The 25,711-nt window shown below is 45.4% G+C and overlaps 1 protein-coding gene across 1 annotated transcript in view; it reads right to left on the reverse strand.

Annotated features, from left to right (window-relative positions):
* Positions 1 to 25,343, reverse strand: part of tmprss3a (transmembrane serine protease 3a) — a 79,970-nt gene extending 54,627 nt beyond the window's left edge. The window contains exons 1-2 of the mRNA XM_077580886.1: positions 25,338 to 25,343; positions 9,383 to 9,608 (exon numbers count right to left, since the gene is read on the reverse strand). Of these exons, the coding sequence (XP_077437012.1) occupies positions 9,383 to 9,608; positions 25,338 to 25,340 (229 nt within the window). The 5' untranslated portion in view covers positions 25,341 to 25,343. The remainder of the gene's footprint in view (positions 1 to 9,382; positions 9,609 to 25,337) is intronic.
* Positions 25,344 to 25,711: the final 368 nt, after the last annotated feature.

The following is a 25,711-nucleotide window of genomic DNA, read 5'->3' on the forward strand; positions in this document are numbered from 1 at the left end:
TGACAGTGATGTGGAAGCCATGGTCAAGGACTGTACAACGTGCCTCGCTAGTGGCAAAACTGGCTATTCACCACCTCCTCCTCTGCAACCGCTGGAATGGCCTGCCAGCCCCTGGACTCATATCCAGGTGGACATTTGTGGAGAGCTGCGTACTGTGCCTCAACACCAGCGATTCCTCCTGGTGGCATACGATCTCCACTTCAAGTGGCCCGAGGTGCTGCTTGCCAGGTCAGTCACCACTGAAGTCGTTACGGACTTCCTGTCGTCGCTGTTTGCACGTTGAGGTGTGCCTGGTGTTATTACGACCGATAATGGCCCCCAATTCATTTCAGCAGAATTTTCTGCTTTCATAGAGGGGAGACGAATAAAGCATATCAGAACCGCCTTGTCACCCCCAGGCCAACGGTGGTGTGGAGACGTTTAACCAAACTCTCAAAAATGGACCGAGAGCACATCTTGCAGACGGCCTTCCCTTCTCTGCGGCACTACAGGGAACTTTGTTACACTACAGAGCGACGCCACACACCACAACTGGAGCCTCCCCAGCTCTCATCATGCTGGGCCGTGAGTTGCAGCTTTCCCTTGACCGCTTTTGTCCCCCAATTGGGTCCACTCCAGCATTGGTGGAGCATCTCCGACTAGCAGGCGAGCAGCTAAACAGCAGCGCATGAAGCAACAGTTTGATGAGAAGCGCCGGGTGAAACAACCTGCATTTGCTGTGTTGGATTGGGTCCGTATTCGCCACTCCAGCCGCTCACCCAAATTGAGTTCATTTTAGACAACTCCTGTCTAGATTACCGCCCAGTTAGGGCCAGCCACCTTCCGTCTGGATGACGGGTCACGCTGGCATGCCAGCCGCCTCAGGAGAGTGGCATCACCGACACCCTTGAATGGAGGAGCTGTAGCAGATCTGGGCACTTTAGACAAGGACTATGATTTTCCAGCTGCATGTCCTGGGACACCGGAGAGGGATCTACAAGAACAAGGTGAACCAGCTGTACTAGCGGAACCAGAACCCCGTCAAGCTTGTGCCATTGCTTAGCCTACTACATGGCAGAATAACCCACAAGGCTAAGTGAGTAAACCAGCAGTCTACCTGGTTTGCTCAGCTAGTGTTGGGCATCGTTCCAGCTCTTGTTTTGTTTGATTATTGTTGTTTGGGAAATGTTTGAGTTCCATAAAGGGGGGGGGGTAAATGTAGCATACTGCTACACATTGTTGCAGCAGTGTCGCAAAGTATCGCAAATCGGATGTTTGAGGAACGGATGTACACGTGACGGCAGTTAAATAAATAAAGCAGACTTGGCACTCACAGTTGTGTCATATTAACGTTCTTGGACATAACAGTCAGTGTTTTCTGAATCAATGACGCACGGGAGATTCAGTCACATAAACCTTGCGTTATGGTTTGATGACAAGCTTTCCAGGCCACAGCGTCACCATAACAACAAGTTTTCACCCATCAGTGACTTAAGGATGATGTGGAACAGGCTCCACCCAAAATTTGTTAACGTGTGTGCGGGAATGAGCAGCTGGTTTGAGCTGCTGCTCATTCAAGCAATACGTCCCTTCCAAGCCAGCCAAGTTTGGCATCAAGATATGGACACTCTGCGATGCCGCCACCTCATACGCTTGAAACATGGAGGTCTATACTGGAAAGCCTCCAGGAGCTCAAAAGGAGACCAACCAAGGAATGTGAGTTGTCCTGTGACATGCTGGAGGGTCACAGTCACAACTGATTTTTTTTTTACCTCCTTTCTGCTGGCAAGGGAGCTGAAAAAGAAGAAAATGTCTCTGGTGGGAATGATTAGAAAAAATAAAGAAGACCTTCCTCCAGAGCTCCTCCAAATTACCTGCAGAGAGTCACTGTCCAGGGTTTTTGCTTTTTTCCTGTAACACTTGTATGTGTCGTACGTCCCCAAAAAAAAAAATACAAAATTGGGGTCTTGAGCACAAAGCGCCAGGAACCAGAGTTGTAGGATGGCCCCTAACAAGAGCCAAAGGTGATTCTGGACTATAATAAATACAAAAGGGGCAGATGATCACCTGGACCAGGTAAGCACAGGTTTTGTCTGTCAAAACTTTCCATCAAAGCTGTCTTGTCGTCTGACATCATCTGATGTTCTTGTGTGTGTGTCTTATTTGCAGGTAGGCCAATAACACATATTCTTGCCGCCGGGTGGCAGCAAGGTGGCCCATGTGCCTGTTTCACCACATGGTGGATGTGCCATGCTACAATGTATACATCATTTTCTCCCGTGTGGACCACGAATGGTACCAACGGAGGCTCTACGGTTTGTTTTTGGAGGAAGTGAGCATAGCACTGATTACACCAACTGCTACACGAGTTCCCCAGCCGGCTGCAGAGGCCCCAGTGGTGGCCACACAGAAAACCCCCAAACGTGAACAATGTGGCCTTTGCACTAACACACTACAGGCGTCAAACATCTGCGTCAAATGTGACATTTTCATTTGCCAAAATCACACCCCAAAAAATCTCGAATTATTAAAAGAAAAAAAAAGGTCAATGTGTGTTGTTGTTTTAGTTCAGTAGTTTTTTGTTTTTTGGTGTACGTTTGAGTTATATTAATTCTGTTAGTTCTAAATTCTTCTTGTTGTGACTTTTTGACTTTTTTCTGATGCCACTGAACATTTTGAGTGGTTGAAAGTAAAACAATATTCATAAATAACTTAGTTACCCACTTACCACACTTCCAAAAGGGCACCAACTCTTGGCTCAAATACTGCGAAAGGGGTAAAAATTGAAAAATGCCATTGTAACCCCCCCCCCCCCCCCACACCCACAAAAAAAAATTCTGTTATGATTTATTAACAAATTCAAGGGTCTAATTAACATCATATCAAATAATCCAGTTTGGATTGTATATATACAGTATATATATATATATATATATATATATATATATATATATACTGTATATATTACATACATCATAGTTAGTTTTACTCATAGCACAATATTGCTATTATTATCCATAGAGGGCATAAAAAATTAATTAATTAATTAAAACTATATATGTATGGATAGGTCTGATGCTACTGAACATTTTGAGTGGTCGAAAAAAGTCAAAAAAATGAGCATTCCAAACATCTTTTGTTATGATTTATTAACATATTCAAGGCTCTAATGTCATCTTATCAAATATTCCAATTTGGATTTTTTTAAATATATATTACATACATCATAGTTAGTTTTAACAAAGCTCGCCATATGTATGCCCGCCTGAAGCAGACACAGCAGACGAGCAGGCCAAGGATGAGTTCTACCAGTCATTTCAGAACGAGCTACAGCGTGTCTCCGGCCATGATGTCATCCTGATTCTGGCCGACATGAACGCCAATGTTGGTGCGGAGAGGGCTGGATATGAATATATCATCGGCCCCCACTCCTCCGACATCACTAACGTCAAAGGTGAACACTTGCTGGAGCTCTGCGCCACCCACAACCTCAGAATCTCCGGCACACGATTTGAACATCGCCAGCTCCATCGCACCACTGGTACAGCTGCAAAAAACATTGACTACATCTTGGTCTTCGGCCGCTGGAACATCATCTCGGACTGTCATGTGTTTAGGAGCGCCTCCTTGTCGCGACCCTGCGCCTGCACCTCTGCCGCTCCACATCTCCAGTCAACTCTGCCCGCCTCTACTACGCACTCCAAGTCCACAACTGGTTCACAGCGCTCACCAAACCCAACTCCATTGAGGAGAGCTGGTCACATTTCTCCAGCACCCTACGCACTACAGCCACTGAGGTCCTTGGCCCGATATGCAGGTCACACAACAACTAGATTTCACCGGACTCCCAGGACCTCGTGGAGAGGTGTCGTGATGCGAGGCTCCAGGGCAATATCCACTCATATAGGACCCTGAATTCTCAGCGTCGGAGAAGCCTCAGAAGGGACAAGGCGTCTTGGCTGAACAACATTGCAGGAGAAGAAAACTTCCATTGAGGCAACACAAGATTGGCCTTCTTGAACATCAGGGAACTGTGCGACGCCGATGTTATCAGTCCTCTCCACTCCTTGGTCTTGACGGTTTCATCATAACAGAGGCCCCTGCATAGCTGGAGAGATGGGGTAAGCATTATTCACTAGCCCTCAACAAGCCAATGCCGCCGCCCCCCTTCAGCTATTCGCCAGTGCTGGGAGGGAAACGGATACCATCTCGCTATACCCCCCGTCCATTGATGAAATCGAAAGTGTCATCAAGAAGCTCCCATCGGGCTGCGCACCCGGAGCCGATCCTGAGAGTAGACTTGATGGCAACATGGCCAAACACACACTGCAATATATACCTGCTATTCCCCGGAAAAAAAGGCCGGCAAGAAAGTGTAGCGTCTGCACACGAAGGGGCAATCGCAGTGAAACTAATTGTGCAAATCCTGCTGCGTCCCCTTGCACGCAGGGGAGTGTTACAAAAAGAAAAACTGTAGTTGAAACATCCACACAATTGTAAATAGTACCACAGTTGCACACATTTGTAAATAGTTTGCCAAATTGTTTTGTCAAATTGTTACACTGTTGACTGTAAATAAACGTATTTTGCTATCAAAAAACACTTTTTCATTGTTGGTGATAGTGTTTTACAGGAGTAAAGCACTGTTTAGGTGTTTGTGGCATCATTCATGGGAAAAAAAAGGTGTCAAATTCACTAGAGTGCATGAAATAAAATAAAAAGCTTGATTTCTCCGTATTTTGGTCCAAAACAGAGGATTTGGGTGAAACTAACCATTTTCTATTGTTGATTACTGAAAAACGGAATAAGGTAGAAACAAACTTTTTTTTTGGATGAAAGATGAGAGTTCAATCTTTCATTTGGTAGTATGTGTGTTTCCATGGTCCAAACACAAAATTTTCTGTGGACCTTGAAAGATCAGTCAAAATGCTTAAATCAGCTGGCACCAACAGCATCCCTTTTCTGAAAACGGTTGGCAGTCAAAGAGTTAAAGAAAAAAACATTTATGCAATTTTAGACGGAAAACAACAAAGAAATGCTACTGAAATGTAACGGTTATAAAACCAAATGATAGCAAAATGGTTTGACAAGCCGTGGACAATACTAAGAAGCAAGTGGAAAAGTCCCAAACAGGTACATGGCTGAGAAGCGTCGAATGGCGACCAGCGTTGAAGGAGGAAAAGCTGGTGCCAGCATCAAATACTTTGACATGATAGATGAGATACTGTGTCAAAGACCTTTGGTTACGTTACTCAATTCATCCATCAACAGCTCAGGTAAGTCAACGTTAGTCCAACTGGGCAAGTTAGATATTTTAACCATGTTAGTTAAATTAAATCTTGTTCATCAAATGTGCGGACTAATTGTTCTGTTTAGAAACAACTGTTATTTTATTAATGGCAATTGTAGCTGACATATTTTAAAATTTACTGACTATGTTGTATATCATTTACATTATTAGATACCGGTAGTTCGAGCATGGAAGAGCATGATGGTGAGAAATCTGAACACATCTCAGATGATGGTAATTCAGAAGGTAAAATTTGATGTCATATTTGTTGTTTTCATGTTTGTTGTCACAAAGGCCAATTAATAGATTTGTGTTTTAAGATGGGTTTTAAAAGTGGATAGAGAAGCAAAAATATACTTGTTCAGTACTGATAGTCTTTCGGGAAAAAAGGCTATTCATACAAGTATCCTTGACATTTGATTTCCTATTAGGTTTAGTTGTACTGGTCTTGTTCTAAACGTGTCACTAATTACTTTGTCCTCTTATTTTACAGCATCTGTACAGGGACCCTCTAACCCCCGAGATGCTGAAGAGTCAGATGATGACCGTTGACAACGCAGTACCAGAGGCTACTGGAGGCGGTCGACAGAAGCAACAGAAGCAGGTCTTCTGGCGGATTGTACAATGCTGAAAAGCATGTGGGAGTCTTTCCTTCAAATGCACACAGAGCAATCAAGAAAGGAGCAATAAACCTTGCATTTACTGTCAAATATCCTAAATAAAGCCATGGGATGTTTCAAAAGATGTACACAAGATTCAGAATCTATGGCAGGAATGAACAGGCAGGACAGTTACAATATGTCCAATCCACTGTTTCTTTCAACGGCCACTACTACCTACACAAGATGCACATAACTATCCACGTGTGCCTTTCAGCGAGGGGAGACCTAACGCCGTCCACTCACCTGTGCCTTTCAGCCAGGGGGCAACCGAAGCCCACCCACCTATGCCTTTCAGCAAGGAGAGACCTAACATCGTCCACTCACCTGTGCCTTTCAGCCAGGGGGCCTTTCAGCGAGGGGAGATCAGATGAGTGCTGTGATCCGTTCCATACTTACTTGTACTTAAAATAAGTTAACTAGCCAGTCCAGGCCTTCTGTCCAATTTTTTTTGTGTCCTTTTGTTTCTTCAGATTTATTTTATTTTTGTATATGATTTCTGGGACTCTGGTTTCAAAAGTCAAATTCAAAGGCGCTTTTAAGTATTTTTGTACAAGTGTTAACAACTGAGTAGATGTTCTTGAAGTCAAATGTTTACATTTTTTGTTTGGATAGTTTTGCATCATAGGTTGAATTAACAAAAAAAGATGAGCCTTTCAGTTATTTATTTGAATATTTATTTATTAATTATTACTTGAATCTATCAGTTTTTGTTATTCTACTCGGGTATGTGCAGCTGTTACATTTTCATCCTTTTCAATAAACAGGCTGTTAGGGAAAACGCTGAATATGTGCATTTGTGGCAACAAAGATTATGTGTAAAACGGTTTTGTGAACAATGCACCGAATCTCTCATCCCTTGCCCAGTATTAATACACAAACAATCCAGAGTGCGCTCATCAACAATACAAAACAAATATTGACTTTATAATTGTAGGTGAAATAAGTAGACCATACAAGCAACCCAAATTCATCCCCATTCTCCATCTCTCAGATGCTTCTTCAGAGACCACCTTGGTCAACTCTCAGCATCACATGCTGAACAAGAGCATCTCTGATTGCCGTTGCTGTTGAGTTTGGTTGGCCACCACAAGCTGTGCGAGGGGGCTGCTGGTTGTCAACAGCTGCCTGGAGCACAATAGAGGTCCATCCCTTTTGATTAACATTATCTTTATAACCAATAGCTGGAGTAAGTACTGGGATGTGCGTTCCATCCACTGAGCCGTACACCTGTGGTACATTGTGGAGTAGGTGGTTACGTTCCGCGATTTCTTGTGCTTCCGCCACGTCGGGAAATGCGATGCACTGGGGCATCATCCGTGACTTCATGGCTTCACATGTGGCATACATGCAACGATGGACAGTAGTTAAGGTGACGCCAAAAGTTTCCTCGAACCACACGGTACTCCGCACAAGATGCGAGTTTAGCTATTGCAATAGAAACACTTTTCTCTGTTGGAACAGGTTGTCGAAGGCTCGTTAGAAGTGGCCCTACAAATTGTCCAATTGTGCCACAGAGAATGTAAAACATGTCATGTGGAAATATTTCACCCAGAGTTTGTCATTAAAATGTTGCTGAACCACGAACTGCCAGAAGTAGTTTATGCGCTCACGTTCCCATACAGATGGCGAACGACGCGGTGGTATAATTTGTATCAGTCTCATAATAAATAACTTTCGTTGCCGTCTCCTTTTTATCTTGGCTCGATAGATGGTGAATGCTGACAAAATTGTAATTAAACTTCTTCCCAGCCACGGAAACTTGACCAGTAATCTGTCCATGTTGTGTTTTCTAGCAGACAGAAGCACTTATATGACGTCATTTCGCGGCGCAATCTCTCACTATTTGCAAAAGAAGAACAGATGGAAACGGGCATAAATTTCATGTCCGTTTTGCACATTTTCACAAAATTTGCATAATTTATTCATAATAAATGTCTACTGTCATACCTCATCTCTAAATTCCACCCACAATGATTAACAGCAGACTGCAACCTTCGGATCCTAGCAGGGGCAGAGGAGAGAGCACCATCCTTGCTGCATACATTGATCAGAAGGCGACATTTGACTTGCCTGACCGCGAAGCCCTCTGGCTCCTGCTACAGGGCATCGGAATACCTCGGAAGTGCATCACCACATGGCCAGGCTCTAACTCTTGTTTGTACACCTATAATATTAACATGCATTGCTGCTCCTATGAAGAATGTAAACAACGTTAGTATTGTGGCTACACATATATGGATGGAATATGTTTTGACTTGGGGACAAGGTAACGAAGTTGTGGACTGTAAATGGTGTCACATCACAGCAAGTATACTGCAGATCGGCTGGGGTTGGTGGGCTGGTCTGTGGATGCTGTTGGCGGGGTCTTCTCTTCCTGGCGGGCTGGTCTGGTGAGCACTTAAAGGAATGGGATCCTTGAGTCTGGCCTCTATGGATACTGAAGATGTGTACACATCCATTGACACGACAGTCGTGAGGCTTGTGCCGGCATCTGGCGCATTCAAGCATCGTTGGATACTAAAAAAAGAGGTGGCTGAGTAGACTAGAGTAAGAGAGGTGTGGCCTTTGCTGGACGCAATGGTCAGAATGTGGATGCAGTGGTCAGAATGCAGGCCGACATATGACCTGGAGGCCACGTCATGGGTGAAAGCTGACCTAGTATCAGCCAAAGACGCCATGGCTTGAATGATAGAGGACGTTGCAAAATGCGCCATTCGGCATAGTTTATAGCTCTTCTGTTTCCACACAGCCTATTTACAATAGCTGGCGCACAACAACACAGGGCTCAGCCTTACTGGATAGGCCATAAGCCAAGCCTATTCACAAGGCTGGGTCCTCCGAAAGCCGAATTTGTCGGCTGCATGACTTCACTCCCGGCGGGACACGACAGCACGCACGGACTTAAATATGAATGGATTGTCAATGCTGTTTGTCGGTAGCTCATTAACCGACTATTGTGGCACCTTGCACATGCTTGACACAAAGGCTGCAGTTAAGCTTTAGGCCAGAGGTGGCACTCACAAGTAAAAAAAAAAATTAAAAAAGGGACAAACTCCACAATGCATCTTTAGTTTGTTCCTAGTTTTGTTCTTTCACCTCTTTCACCTCAGACTGTTTTATGCGTGTGACACGTCGGAGCACGGTGAAACAAGGTGTAGCTCTGTTAACCATCTTTTTATTATTTTCCTTTGAAAACTGAACAACTGGACAACATTGTTTTCTTTCTGGGTAATGACAATGAAGTACTAAGTATGCCCTCTATTGTAAATAGCTGTAACCTCTTGTAAATATTACAGTCCAAAAACATTATTAAATACGAAATGTATCAAATTCTTTTCACCCCAAAATACATTTTATGAAATATTTCATATTTACAATCAATTATTTATTTAAAAAAAATTATTAAACTTGTCAATTCGGCGATGTTCTTTGCCATTGGGTAAAGACTTACCATTCATAAATGGCTGAACCTTGGTGACTGGCATGGTTGGACTTGAAGCCGTTTGGGGGTCTGCAGGTTTTCTAAAGTCGTCAGAAAGTGAACTAGTGTTTAAGCTACCCAGGGGGCTGATGTTTATTGTGTTTGGGGTCTCAGCAGTGGGGAGGTCTTCCTCTGTCACTGAAACCACTTCGATCCTGGAGGTGTTTCGTTGTTCCAATACTTCAGATTTAAATTCCTAAAATGATTTTTTTAAATGGAAGGAATAAATATGGAGAAAAACTATTAATTTATGCTGTACTGAAGCACCAACAAAAAACATTTGTCATGCAAAAAACATTATGTAATAAATTATGTGCTGTGTGCTCAGTGGCATGTAGATCCTTGGTTTACGTCTTAATCTGCAGTGTTTTATGGTTTTTCAATGCGCAAGTCAACCACATGAGTTTTAAGGCGAAGATTTATGTTTGTGTCTTTCATTTAATTTTACATTTTAGGTTAAAAGTGTTTTTCATACAAATTTTTGCTGTAATTATGGGAAGACTAATGGTATATTCACACGGACGCGATTTTCACCATTAGCGCTACGTGATCCCATTGAGAGACAATGCAGAGATGCACTCGGACATTTCAAATTCAGGCAGAAAGAAAGTCAATCAATGCATTAAACATTAATAATTGCAAATATCTAAATCATCCACAAACTCTGAGATTAACCCTGAACAGTTAGTTGACCTACCCTGAGATAGGAAAAGGAGTTTTTGGTTCCAGGACAGCTGATTTGAGTTAGTTTGATCAACGCAGATTAGTTTCACCTGGAATTAAGCGCGTGCACCACCACTATGAAAATATTGCATCAATGGAGCCCCGATTCGATGAGTCACCATGGGGGAAGCAGAGGGCGGCATGTTATACCCCTCTCGAACTGGAAATCTTAATGCGATCGCATGGCGAATTTGATTTCTTTAGGAAAAGGTGCAACACCATAGAGGCTGCAAAAGAGAGGGTGGCGTCAATCCGTACATTTAAATGGAGTCCTTCGCAATCACAATAATATTACCGAGGTTTGGTGCACGGCGGCGGTTCGGTGCGATCCCCAAGTCCGAGACACTTGGTCGTTCAGGGAACAGAGGTGCCACGTGGTTGAGAGACCCGTGGCACAGCACCGGGGAGTCCTTTTGTCAGTTCTGGGCCAGAAGGAGGGCAGAAGGTGGAATAAGCAGGAACAGCGGGCCGGAAATTGAGAGAGCGAACAATATCGTGCCGGCTGTTTTAAAGTTGTGGGGGCGTGTTCTTCAAAAGGGGCCGATACGTCCCTCTTTTGGCTCGACCCACATCCGAGACTTTTAAACTCCAAATTATTTAAAGAATTAATAATTAAGACTTAAATTTGGTCAGGCTGGCAGGTCAAGTTCTTCCAAGCAAAACATGTTATCGTTACACATATTAACTAATAAGGCATCATGAGATAATTTCTTTATTTACGGAGTAATTAAGTAATCTTTTGATTTCCCATCATCATTCCTGTTGAAATACAACATCATGAGATAAATTCGTTCTTTACGGAGTAATTAATTAATCTTTTGATTTCCCATCATCAGTCCTGTTGAAATACATATGACATTCTTTTCCAAAAAACAAACAAGATGTGAAACATTCAGTTGTGCGTAAGTTCACTTGTACGTGATGATTTTTTTATGTGAAATGTGTAAGATTGCTTTGTGGATTATAGGTGTTACATGTGAGGGCAGTTCTGATCGTCACCACTTGAAGGCACTCTGGTCACGTGCAACCTCCAAGAAGGCTGGAATCTACTGACCAGGATTCCAGTGGACCATCTGGTTCATTTTGTTTATGACTTTAACAAACAAACTCGGCAGGGGTGGAGATGGAGCTTTCCGATAAAATACCTGGTGCCATAAACTCGTGGTTCTGACTGGTGAAAAGAAAACATTCACATCCTGGTGACATGGCAGGTGGTTGACTTCAAAAGGGTGTAATCTTTGTTGGCTGTCTCTGCCTTAGGCGGAAAGGGGGAGAGCGGAGACCTCTCACCCAACACCCCAGGTTGACCTTGCGCATATTTCCAAGAGTGAAATGTTGAGCGAAGGGAAAAAAATTATAATAAATGAGGGTGACTGGCAATATTCGTTACAGCCCCCCCTTCGTCAAGAGATCTTCAGGATATCCAGGTTGACGGGTCCAAATGAGCTGGAACCCTGCCACGTTCAGCTGGCAGTAGTCCCAGTCACGCTCCACTGCAACAACCAAGATATAACACTGGTGCAACTTTCCCCTACCATCTGCAGGGCTATGTGTGTGCAGTGTATGTCGGTGTGTTGTCAGTGTACGTCTATGTGTATTCAGTTAACTGGGTGTGTCTCACTAGGTACTGTATTAGCTACTAAGAAACTCGGGTCCCAGAAACAGGCACGGGCCTGAGACAGACCCAAAATAAACGCAAACCTATCCTAAGGCTTTAAGGCTATTATCAAACCATGAGTAACTAGGGAACTGAAAACCTAAAACAAAAGTTGAAGAAAAGGAAAAAACAAAAAAGAGAACGGGGAAAAAGCTTTTCGCCTTCTTAAATCCCAAAACCCGCACTATACTACGGGGCATAACTCTCTTGTGAAGACGGGGAGGCTGCTACAGGCACTTGGAGGTCGAGGAGAATCTCTTCGACGAATTGTCCTGATTGACCCTCCACCGGAGGTGGTCGTTTACGGTGAAAAATCTTAGGTCGGTTAGCGCAACAGTCTAGTAGCTGGTTGCTAAACCTGTGCACCTTCCTGTAGAGTAAGTAGGCCATACCAAAGGTTAGACGATACCCGAGAATAACTAAAGCTATCAGGGCATTAACGGCTGTAGACCAGGACTGAGAGAGAGAAGGCAGAGGGGCTTGGGCCGCGGTGCAAATAGCCTGTAAGGTGTCAACGACGGCGGTCAAGTCTATAGCCTCCGTTCCCTCGACTTGAATCAAGTCGTATACTTGGGGGTAAAATTTTAGCTGGTCGTGGTTAAGGAAGTCGGACACTTCAATTTCGGTCTGATGAATTTACGGTACCAAATGATACAGGGCCACGTTATCAACATGCAAAAGGGCGTCATGAGAAACATCAATCCACATAGTTTGGTTGGGTAGATTGATTCTAGTAGTAGTATCGTGTTGAACTTAGCTCAGAGTGGCCGTCGAGGCGAGCCAATAATCTCAGCGCGAGTCGTAGTCATTTGGTATTGAGGCGTGGCCTCGGCTTTACATTTCGATCCCTCCTCCAAAGGCTTAAGGCCGCAGATCCCATCCGTTACATCCCGAAGGAACGGCTTACTGGGGCACAGGTTGTGGATGTCTTTGGTATCTGCAAATTTGGGGCCAGATAGAGGTTAGGACTAGAGTCGTGATAGACAATCACTTCAAGGGTGTCAACTCTTACGTAAGTATCTCCTTGCCACGCACCCACATTGACGACATATTTCAGGTGGTAGATGTTACGGGCGTCTATAATCGGCAGGGTAATAATAAAAGCCACTTCATATAGCTTCCTTTATGTCGCCTGGGGGTCGAGGTGGCCGAATATTCTTTGGGTATGAGTCCGGCAGTTGGTCATAAGCGATCTTGATTGCTCTCTCAAGGCAATTCCCGCGGTGGGTCCGGGTTCAACCATCCCGGGTTGGTTCGCCACGGCGGCTATACACAACATCAGGATCTCAGTCAGCATCATCTCCTAGTAACAGTCAAAGGCACGCGAATTAGCTTTGTCCGGCGTGGTGTCCACTAGGGGTGTCACAGATTCGTCTTTGGTCCAGTGGGTGCGGCGGGGAAGTGACCCCCCCTTTTTGCACGCCTGGTACTTTTAGTCATTTATGCCCAACCCAGCCTGCAGCTGGGTCTGGTGGTGGTAAGAGCAGCCATCCACGTAAGATGTAGGCATGTCCTTGCAGACATGCCCCTCAAAATAGCGTTGACGCGTGAATTCCGGCATCGGTAGGGCGGCAACCTCCGTTGGCGGGGTTGCTGAGGTTGACACACAGTTTTGGCAAATCGCGAGGTCGGTACCCAGTGGTAACTTTGAGTTTTTCGCATACCGGACCCGAGCGCCATGAGCCAGCCGGCAATGCGTGTGTTCGTCACAACGCCGTCTCGAGTCGGAGTATTTCAACTCAGGTCCGTTCTACGTTTTACTGGCGTACGCCACGACACGTTTGTCCTGGTCGTACATTTGGTATAGACCCGCGCTCACACAATGGTTGGAGAATCCTGCTTCCAAGAAAAATATTTTTATGCTATCAGGGTGCGTAGCCTAGCTTCTGTTTTATCGTGTTCATCGTGCTGCTTTGTTCATTACCTCAAACGAAGGGTGTGTCTTTCTTCAGCAGGTTAGTGAGAGAGCGTGCTATGTCAGCAAAGTGTTCGATGAACTGGTATGAGTAGTTGCACACGCCAAGGAAGCTGCGAAGTTTTGAAATATTGGTGGGGGTTTTGATGTCCAGCCTTTAATACAGCTGGACTGAGGCTCAATCCCGTTCGGCCCGACCAAGATCCTCACGTTTCAGGATGGACAGTTTGGCACCTGCGGAGGACAGCTGTTCAAGAACGTGGTCGATTTCCACCAAGTGATCGTCCAAGGAGGAGCTCCTCATCATCTACATGAATGAGTTTGCCCCTGGTGACGGCGTCGGGGCACGCCTTGTTGAGGAAGATGTTAAATTCGGCCGGCGAGTTGGCGTAGCTGAACGGACACCTGGTGAAAGTGTATTGTTTGTTGCCAAAGGTGATTGCCAACTTGTATTGATCCCTGGGGTCCACTGGAATCGTCCAGAAACCCAAAACCACATCAATAGTGGTGAAGAACTTGGCATCTCGAACCTTGGGAAGTTCCTGTTCAAGTTGTGTCATGGGCCTTTGCGAAAGAGGAACCTGGTGGTTCAGTTTGCGATAGTCAATGGTCGGCCTCCATTTGCCGCTTGGTTTCAAGACTGGCCACAAGGGAGCCGAGTAAGTGCTGTTACAGGGGCGAATGATGACCTTTTCCAGCATGGCGTCGATAGTCTTCTGTACTGGTTCGTAATCGGAATCTTGTACTGGCGTACGCTCCGGGCTGAGTAGGGATGCGGACCACGTGTAGGTCCGTCAGTCCCCAGTCCAAGGAGTTCTTGGCAAAAGAAGGGGTGTATTTCATTAACACCGTGCTCAAGTGTTTGCGGTCCTGGTCGGATCACAGCGCGTCGGCACGGCACAGGACCTTCTGGAGGTCCCCACTCTGGGTCGCGGTTGGTTGAGGGGTCACTGGGTTTTCAGAGGGGGAGCTGGAGGGCGTTGTGGGCAATGCGCTCAATGCGTAAATCACCAGTTGTTGGTCTGCTCCCAGGTCCACTCGGACGATGTCGTCATTGTTTGTGGGACCGGCAGGGTTGACCGTGACAAGTTGAGATGGCCTAGTGCAGGGGTGGCCAAGTTCGGTCTTCGAGAGCCACTATCCAGCCTGTTTTCCACGTTTCTCTCCACTAACACACCTGATTCATGATCAGGATCGTTATCAGGCTTCTGTAAAGCTTGCTGATGAGCTGATCATTAGAATCAGCTGCGCTGAAGGAGGAAGACATGGAAAACAGGCTGGATAGTGGCTCTCGAGGACTGAACTTGGCCACCCCTGGCCTAGTGAGTCTTCGACCATCTGCGTCTTCGGTCGTCTGCGTCTTCGGTCAAGAACAAGTTAGGTTGAATGTGGTTAACCACTGGCACCGTTAGAGTGAAGTCGTGGAAGTCGGAACGAATGAGCAGACCCAAGCGGGTAGCTTTTTGTATGCAAACGTCGTGAGACAGGGGATTGCGAACCAAGATCAGAGTGATGAGGGAGGCATCCACAATGGGAGTGGCCTCCAAAAACAGTGACATGTTCGTGAATTCCGGTGAGGGTTGGAAGACCGACGAGCAGACATTCAAGACCTTCGCTCGCTTCACTAAGTGGATCGGAATGTTAATCGTGTTCGCAGGGGCGATCACTTCGTCAAGAACGTCTTCGTTCAAGACTTCGCAAGCGTCTGGGATGGTCTTTCCGGACTTCATGTTTGGAAGACTGGGAACACACGCAAGAGGTTCCAAGTTTTTTTTTTTTTCCGTTTTTTTTTCTGGAGAGCTCAGTAATGTTCATTTGACATGTCATCATCATTGCATCATTGAGACCTCAAGGGCCCAAAGGAGAGACTGAGGAAAGGTAGGAAGGACAGACGAAGCAGAGTGAGATCCACAGACACCAGCCTCCACCGATTCAATGACCTGAGGAAGAAGCAGATTGTGTCTGAGTTTCGGTAGATGCTGGTGTGGTGGATCTGGCATGCATGAAAATCTCCACCAAAGAGGGGAGCCGTCGACCCCCGCCAGGACAGAGCAAGCGCAACACCTCAGGGCCCCCCAGGCCGCGGCAGCGCCAAAGGACGACCCCCGGGCCCCGCAGGGGCCACCGGCCGGAGAGCAAACCCAGGAGCAGGAGCGCCCCCCACCCCAACGCGGCCCGCGCCCCTAACCCAACGCAGCAGGACGGGGCACTGTAGGCCCGCCAGGCACCCCACCGGTCCACAGCTCCCGCTCCCCCCACGACCCCCCCGGCCACCATCCACCCTAACCCAGCCCCAGCCGCCCCCAAACCCCCAGACAACCCCCCACCCCAGCAAACGCCACCCACCCCACCACCCCCACCCCCCCCCCGACCCCACCCCCACCAACCGACAGCCCTCGACCCCCAGATCCCGGGGACACCCCGCACCCAGGCACCGGCGCTGAAGAGGGGCCGGGCAGCGGAGCGGAGAGGGCATCCGCGCCCACCCCACCCCCCACCACGTGGAGGGACGAAACACCGGGGGCAGAAGGGGAAATGGGGGACCGCAGCACTGCTCCATACTGCGGTCTGCCCCAACCGATGGCGCCCCCCCTCCACCCCAGTTGTGTGGTGCATTGAAATTGGAGGGGAGTTGTAGGGCGAAGACGGTGTTTCCACCCTACCCCACTCCCCCCCAAAGTGCTATGTGCCCTATTTGTCTATAAAAGTGTATTGTGCAAAACTAGTGCAGTGAGTTAAGAGGAGCGACCAGCTGGGCCCCCCCCCCCTCCTAACCGGGCGGGGGCGGGAGGCGCACCCGCCCACCAAACCCCCATCCACCCCACAAGAGGTTCCAAGTTGATGGTGTCTACCTGGACAGCAAGGCGAACAAGCAAATCTGCACCCACAAAGAGGGTGTGTGGCGTGTCCGGGACAAACAGGAAGTAGTGGGTCAGTGAGCGCTGATTCCACTTAAGGTTCAAGGCGCACATGCCCACTGCGGTAATTGTACGAGGAGGTTCCGTTTTCAACGAAAAGCGACAAGACTTGGAGGTGAAAACAATGTTTTGGTTGTGATCTTGCAAGTCGTCAGCAAAAACTGCAGAAATGGCTGACTTGTCAGCCCACAAGGCGAGGACAGCGTCAAAGACGGGTGTGCCTTGCACCTGGACATCTCCGATAAGGCGCGGGGTGTACACAGGAGGTGGCGGGTCAAGGTCACAAAGGAAGGTATCGTGGCTTCTCAGCTGGTCCTTCAGAGGGGACGTGAGAGGTCATGCCTTGGCATGTGACGTGTCCCAGCTCCCCATGGGGGCGCCTGCTTCCCCGTGGGGTGGCTGCGCCCAAGTCACGGTGCAGAGCTGAGACCGGTCAGAATCTGGGCAACGTGTGTCAACAGGGCCTGCCGCACCTGGGCCCAAATCTCGAGGTTCTGGTAGTCGATGATGGGTTGGAAGCGAAACAGCAGGTCTTGGCCCATAAGAAGGGGGACCGATTCAATGGGTCTCACATAGACTGGATGGATGAACTCCATGGGGCCAATGGTCCAATGTACCATCGCAACAGACTCCAGTAGTGTGTTAGTAGCTGAAAAGGCGCCAACGGTGAGTGGGCACCGCTGTAGGCGGAGCGGTCGGTCGTTAGCTCGCCTAAAAGTTCCCCTAAAAGCTGTTGGAACGGTCTCACTTGGTCGGTTGGTAGCGATCCATGTGGGTCGGCTGTAGTATTTGGGTCAACCTGAAGTACCACTCCGTTGAGTCAGGAGGCGGTTTACAAGGTAAGCAAGTTTCGGCTTCTGGAGGGCCCACGCGTGACCTCTGCGGGTGGGTCACGTCGGTGGGTGTCCGGCCGTCGGTCAGTCATAAAGGCGGGTCTTTTGACAATTTCAAGAGTGCCTTCAGTATGCTATCGGCGACTGCGCTGTGCTCGGTTTTGGAGTCGCCTTGGAGGTTCCGAGACTCGTGGCGGGAGTCGGTTGTTGTCGCGTATTCGGTTTTATAACGCTTTGGATTGTAATGCGAATTAGGCTTACCTTTAGCAGGACAGGTTCAACCTTTTTGACTTGGCTGTTCTTCCCTCGGAACATGGGAGCAAGCTCCTTCAAGCTCCGATGGGGGACCCACGTCCACTTAATAAATTCCAGCGTCGGTTGTCTTGGGGATTGAGACTTTCAATTTTGCATAGCCCCTAGCTGCTAGGTAGTGCAGCAGCGAGCTAGTCAGTGTCTGAGGGCACAAAGCCAATCCCAAGTAGAGGTTTGGTTGGAGGTTCCGGGCGAACAATGTTTTAAACCCCTGGTCCTCCTCCATGTTGGGTCCGTTACGAGTCACAAAGTAAGCATCACAAAGATGACTATAGAAAGCCTGAGGGGACTCCTTCTTTCCCTGTTTGACAGACATGGCGGCTTCCATGCCTGTCAACTCAGGAGAGCCATCAAATTCATCAGACAACACATCAGCAGGCTGCCGTTCCAGTAGTCGTTTGACTGCTCGGCTGGACGTCATTTTAATCAAGTACAACTTATCCTCCACGGTTGCCATTGGGAACCTCTGGAGATGATAGTCTATGTCTTTAAGGTACTCTGATGTGTTATGGGAACCCCCTGGTTTCGGTTCGAACCTGGCGATATTTCAAGCCAGTTTATCCAAATCTTTCTAGGCCACACCCATGTGTCTCTCCACCAGGGGAGTCGACATGGGTCCAAGTTGGAAACTGTCAGCACCTGATGGTTCCAAGCCTCGTGGTGATGCGACCAATGGCGGAGCCAGGCCCAAATCAGCGGTGGTCACAGATGGCAGCGGTGGTCACAGATGACGTCCTCCAGGCGGCTCCGGACTCAGGTGACAGCTGTGGTGCTGTGACTCTGGGCTCAGGAGGTCTCTGTAACTCATGTTTAATTTGAGCTAACTCTGCCTCGTATTCCTTCTGGCATTGTCGGTGGCGGTTACCCTCGGCTTCAGTCAATGCTAATTTTGTTCGCAGGTCATATGAGCGGTCCACTTCAGCATTGCGTTCCTTTCTCAAAGTTTGTACTTGGAGGCGCTTTACTTCATCGGTTGACTGAGCTAGCAACGAACTAACCCGCACGTAATTTGCTTCGGCTTGTCGAAGTTGGCCTTTTGATGGTCGTTCAGTCAAGTCAGTCACCACTGATCTTAATTTGTGAATTTAATCAGCTGTGGTTTTCAACAGTCTTTCTTGTTGTCGATTTGTGTCCTCGGCAAAAGCGAGAGCTTGGGTCAACTCATCAATCTTTTGAGGAGAGTCATCGTCAAAATGACTATAATATTATTATGGGACTGCTGAGCGTAGCAAGCAAGCAGCAGCGAAGCTACTTACTATCCTACAAAAATGGGTTTATTGCGGTTATTATATCATCTTCCACGGATTTTTCCGCTTAAATGCGGCCCGTACCGTAGATCGCACCGGGACAAATGAGGTATCAAACAATGCGGCTCGATCTGACTCGGTGCGGCATTACTTTTCTAGGAATTCCGAGTTACCATGGCGACGCAATTCCCCAAAAACTCCCAAAAAACTCCCATAGGAAATGAATGGAGAAAGGGGGAACAAATTACAGATCAAGCACCTTTTTCCAAGACACGCTGCGCACGCATACGTTATCCGACCGATACAAATTTTAGCTCATTTTGTAGGAATTTTTCCCATCTTTAGCTCAGTGTCAAAATCTTTTTTAAGGAATGTAAGCTCTTCCCTCTGTGCGGGTTCAAAGACAGTGAGCAAACAGCAGACAAATAGCCTTCTCACATTGTTGTGTATTGCAAGTGCCAGAGTGGAGCAATTAACTTTAGAGTGGCGGGAACAAATAAATGTACTTCCAAAAGTTTCACTTCAACTCGTCACCATGGCCACAATCTTTGCTCACTAGACATCAAATTCTCACATTTTGTTGTCACGAGTGTCTTCTTTCAGACAAACTAACTTTTATTTGGCTAAGGTGTCATTTAGTACCTTTATTTTCACCTTAAGCAAGAGAAGTCGGACTAATTCGCCTGTCTTTTACATGTTAATTTCAGGCGCCTTCCTCTCTCCATTTCTGATAAATCATAAGTTTTCAACTTGCTCTCATTTGGTCATTTTTTATCCGATTAAGAAAATGAGAACATGCTCGTGTTCCCCAAACCCTTGCCGTTCTAACGAGCCATTTCTTGAATCTGTATCTTCAACCGTTAAGTCGTGAGAGGCTTTTGTTCAAGGGGTGCTTCTCTCATGCAATCTCAATGGAATGTGGGGCGTGTGACGGCTCCAAGTCAAAAATGTGTGTGCGCTCTTAAAGTGACAGTGACATATTTTTAGATTATGGTTAACTTCCACATTTCTTGACCGATTCCAGTCATTTAAATTTTAAACTGTTCAGCTCATTTACATTTTTTGAAATACATTTTCAGGGACAGTGAGATATTTTTAGTTGATGTTCATTATGGTTAACTTCCACATTTCTTGACCGATTCCAGTGGTTTAAATTTTAAACTGTTCAGCTCATTACCAAAGAGTCAGCAGTCCCATTCAAAATTTCCGCGGGAATTTTTCTAGTTATAAATAATATTATATCATAAATAACCTAAGCTGTGCAAGGTTATTGTTAAGTGTGTCAACATCCGCATTCTTAATAGAGTCAGCGTATTCAGGTAAGACGTTTTTAGTCAGCTTCTGAACTAGCTGGGTCAGAGTCTCCAAGCTCTCACAGGGGCTAGGGGTTTCTCGTGGTGCGGCCATGTTGTTAACACTTAGTTTATATATATAATTTTTTTTTGGACAATTAGACTTTCACTAGCGTTTAGTAGTTAGTTAGTTAGTTAGCGTACGCACTTACCTAACTACCCCACTATCCAGTACGATCATCAACAATGCACACTGGGCTCAAACTGTCATAAAGGAAATAGACACACAAGTAAAAGAGAAGATTTGCAGTGCAGCTGCAAACAAAAAAAAATTTTGGACATTTTTTTAAAACAAAATTAAAATAAAGGAAAAAATAGTACAATAAAAATAATTAAAATAATAATGATAAAATAATAACATTAAATAAATGACAGAAGGGAGAGAAAAGAGAGGAAAGAAAAAAATTAGACTAACCCATAAGCTAGGTCAAATGCAAAAAAAATACAAATTCAACCAGATTTTTTTTTAAGTCGAGTTAAAAGTTTGAATTAAATTTAAATAAAAAATAAAAATAAAGGAAATAAAATTAAAATGGATTAATAGCCTTAATCAATCAATCAATACTTGGAGTGTCAATACAGTTGTATGCACATGTCCCTTTATTGATGGGTTTCAGGGCTGAAAAATGGTAAAACTGTACAAAAATATTCAAACTGCTTCCCTAATAGTAGCTGTTAGAACTCACACCTTCTTATTAATCAAGACACGGATGAAAAAATTGAGGGAAAGAAAAAAGAAAAATGAAATAATTTAAAAAAATTGACTAGCAAACTAACCAAAACACACACAAAAAAACAGACAGACAGCAAAGTGTTAAAGCAAGGATCCCGTCAGTTAACAGTAGCACTAGTATGAATTGGATTAACAAGAGAGAAGGAAAGGATAACAAATTCACAACAGTGTAAGTCCAGTGTGTTTATTTATACAGCTGCGGTGTTATACTATAACCCCCGATTAGACGAGAAAGCTTAGACGGCTAAAATGCGGTTGCTTATTAATATAATACTGAAACATTAGCAGGGGAGGGGAAAAAAAGTGTCTTAGCTTCCCTCTTTTAACCCGCTCGCAGTGAGCTAATTTGGAGTCGCCGTCTTATGGAAAGCACACGCGCGACTCATGACTCACGACACATTAGGTGCGGGAGAAAGCGGAAATTACTCAAATGTCATTACATCACGGGTGGTGAAGAGGGTCTTCTGCATAGATTTAGTCATAACTGTTTTAATTTACTTATTTCCTCAGTAGAACTTTTATCTGTGGATGTGTCTTTGTAAGTGCTGTCGCAATTTCTGCTCATGTCATCATGTCTAAAGGACCTCGTCTGTTTCCACATCAATGGCCCAGTGTCTGGGGTTGAAGTCAATGTGTATTGGATGATATACTGTAAAAGTGTAAAAAGTCTTATCTACTTCCGGCTGTCGTCATGTGTATTGAACTCAGGGCTGGGGGCTGTTTTCTGAGGGTTTTTCAAGATAGTATAAGAATGCTGTGAGTCCGCTGTAACTACACACTTGCGAGAGGACTGCAGCCATTTGTCTGTAAACTTGCTTGTGTCCAGAATATTCTGTAAAATAAATTCTTCGAAGGACCTGTTCACCGATCTCCAGTCTGTATTCAGAAAATCAACATTTTCTCTACCCGAACAACAACGAACACGCGGAAGACAAAGATAGTCTTCTAACAGTAGCTAATCCTAGGCACGTAACTCGAGTCTCGTCAAGGTGGTTGCCCGCTGGCAGTCACCTGACTTCCCGCAAGTTCCGGAAACACAAAACAAACGCACAACTTTAAATTCAGCCAGCTGAAATTTACAAGTTGCAAACTCGAGTTCTATCATGTCAAATTCACATACAAGTCACTATTCTTCCAATAGTAACTGGCTCTCGTTCTCAATCAATCCTGTTACACTGTCATTCCACACTAGCGGCTCACCTAAATTGTTTCCACACGCAAGATAGCGGCTAAACAGACGCTTAGTGCAACGCTATAAGGGGTTAATTAATGCACTGCTCTAGTATCAAAAGAACTCTACACTCGGCGAATACCAATGATGACGCTGCGTCGAAGTCTTTCAAAAAGCTTAAATCATGTATGTTCGAGTAGACATTCTTTTAAATAAAAACCTCACCAAGGGGCACCATTCTGTAGCGATAATTGATGTTGTCTTTTGGACGAATTAGTAAATTGATCAGCGCTTGAAAAAGTCGTAATTCCCTCAATCGCCTATAGGGGCACCACATTCTGTTTACTTTCAGTTTTGGAGAAACATAACGAATAAAATCAAAATCCTCATTTATTTATTCATAATCTGAAGTCGCCTCATTCAATGTTTGTGGTTCTTTGTATTACTAAAATAATTACTAATCCTATCTGAATTGTTTTTTTTAAACATGCATTTATTCACTACGGTTACACATACAGAATCAAAATACTGCCTACCTAACTATCATACGGTGGAAAGAAAAGGGATAAAAATAAAGCTAATCGAAATAATAAAGCAACAATTTAATGAGGTAGAAAGGAAAGGTTTGACTTGAAATCTGTGAGATATTTGAAATAGAAGTTGCACCAGCGATATGTCAAATTGGCTCTGAAACGTGCAATTTACTGGAGTGAATTGAATCGAGCTAGCGGAGGGAAGATCGATTGAAGAAAAAAACTGCTTCCACAAAGGCAGGGCAAAAATGAAATTAAAAAAAGTTCCACAGTTGGACAAGGGGTGACACAGCTCGACTCAAGGTGAGGTCGGGGCTTCAGCTGGAGTTTTTCTCCGCATATCAGCTGTCCAAATCCCGCTACTGAGACCGAGATCCGCTGCGCGTCTGCGTCCCAAGGGAGACCAGCCGTTGAACCAGCTCTCGCCGCGATGGGACACTCGGAAGATGGAGCAGGTGCTGGTTGACGCACGGTAATTGTGCACTGCCAGTCTAAACTGTGATTGCTGGGTGACACACGGGGTCACGGAAAAGTTCGTCGGCGAGTCCTTTTGTCAGTTCTGAGCCAGACGGAGGGAAGAAGGTGGAATAAGCAGGAACAGCGGGCCGGAAAACAAGAGAGCGAACAACTTCGCGCCGGCTGTTTTACAGTTGTGGGGGCGTGTTCTTCAAAAGGGGCCGATCCGTCCCTCTTTTGGCTCGACCCACATCCGAGACTTTTAAACTCCAAATTATTTAAAGAATTAATAATCAATAATTAAATTTCATCAGGCTGGCAAGTCAAGTTCTTCCAAGCAAAACGTGTTATCGTTACACATATCAACTAATAACGCATCATGAGATCATTTTGTTCTTTCCGCAGTAACTAAGTAATCTCTTGATTTCCCATCATCATTCCTGTTGAAATACATATGACATTCTTTTCCCAAAAACATACATGATGTGAAACATTCAGTTGTGCGTAAATTCATTTGTATGTGATGAATTTCTTATGTGAAATGTGTAAGATTGCTTTGTGGATTATAGGTGTTTCATGTGAGGGCAGTTCCGATCATCACCACTTGAAGGCACTCTGGTCACGTGCAACCTCCAAGAAGGCTGGAATGTACTGACCAGGATTCCAATGGACCATCTGGTTCATTTTGTTTATGACTTTAACAAACAAATTTGCCAGGGGTGGAGATGGAGCGTTCCGATAAAATACTTTTGTGCCATAAACTCGTGGTTCGGCTGGTGAAAAGCAAACATTCATATCCTGGTGACATGGCCGGTGGTTGACTTCAAAAGGGTGTAATCTCTGTTGGCTGTCTCTGCCTTAGGTGGAAAGGGGGAGAGCAGAGAACTCTCACCCCGCACCCCAGGAGACCTTGCGCATATTTCCAAGAGTGAAATGTTGAGGGAAGGTAAAAAGGGGAAAAAAAAAGGAGGGTGACTGGCAATATTTGTTACATTCGTTTAGGTGCAATCCTGCGGGGGAAAAGCACATTTGGAAGCAGTTTAAGATTAAATGTATCTGTTCAACCATCTAAACTATCTGTATTCAGAGGGGGCATGACCTAAACTGGACGTGGCCTAAACCGGAAGTGCCCGTGGTTTGATCGGAAATAAGGGTGGTTTACATCAGTAGTATTTTTTTTTCAATTTCACACTTAAAATATAACTTAAAATAAAAGTGTGAAATGGATATGGATTGATCAAAATTGCTATAATTGCTATAATAATTGCTATAGTTAGCTATAATTTTTGTAGGACAAGCACCGACTTTGCTGTGACATGACTGTTTCGATTTTGGATTTCCCACCATCTTTCTCGCCGGCTTGCTTTCTGATTGGCTGCGCGGTGGTTTGTCGTCAGGGTACTCCGTACACGGAGCAAAATCGGGCCAAAACAATCCAACATGTTGAATATCACCGATATCAAGTCGGAGGTCCTTCCAAGGGCCAATGTCGTTATGAGCCGTGTGTGGTGTCAACACGTGTTTTTCCAGATCCACAAATATATCCGCGATTTTCACATTTAAAAAAAAATTAAAATTTCCATGACTTTTTCCTGTGAGTTGCAGAAAGTGCGTTTGTGGTTCCTTTCGCACGCGCATTTATTTTTGAGACAAACATCACGCTGTTTCGAGATATTCACACACACACAAGCGCTCAGATATTCACGTGTCTAAGGCCCGTTCCTCCGCCGTCCACGGTGAGGCAGTGTTACTGTCTCCATTGAACGGGAACGAGCCGTTTCTGTTTTTTTGTTTAAAATTGGACATTGAAAAACTGAAATTGAGTCTTTATCTGACCTTCCATTATGTGTTTATTTTGGGAAAGAAAATGCGACCTTAGTTTGTTTCCTATGAGCTTGTTTTGCTTTCACTCAAGACACTCTTCTTCTGCTGTTAAATTTTCTTCTTCTCCCAATCGCGAGATGCTGTGACTATCGCGAGACCTACAGTGAGACCGGGAATACCCAACATGGCGGCGCCCTGCTGCTAAGATAGATCTAGCTCTATTATGCTAAACCAAATCTGAATTTAACCACCATATAACTTGACTTTTCTCTTCTCTCTTTCATCCGGCAGATTTGGAATACCACCCAGCGTGGAGGACCTTGAACGTTTCATCGACGGATACTTTTACAGCTGCGCGATGGAGGATCCTTCCTTCGAGAAACCTTCCAAGAAGAGAAAAAATGACTCAGCGACGGAGACAGATGATCTAGCTACTACGGACGTTTCGGTCAGTATGCTGGACTCCATAAATAAAAAACTAGGTGTCCTCTGCCTCATCCGCGAGGACCTTAAAGAATTAAAGGTGAGTTTGGAATTCGTCGACCAACGTAAGTAACCTCCAACGAGATAATGCCGAGTTACGCTCTTCACTCGCAGCTGTTTCAGCCGTTTTGGAAACGAATAA

Source organism: Vanacampus margaritifer, chromosome 11 (genome assembly GCF_051991255.1).
Source record: "Vanacampus margaritifer isolate UIUO_Vmar chromosome 11, RoL_Vmar_1.0, whole genome shotgun sequence".
NCBI classification, from domain to species: Eukaryota; Metazoa; Chordata; class Actinopteri; order Syngnathiformes; family Syngnathidae; genus Vanacampus; species Vanacampus margaritifer.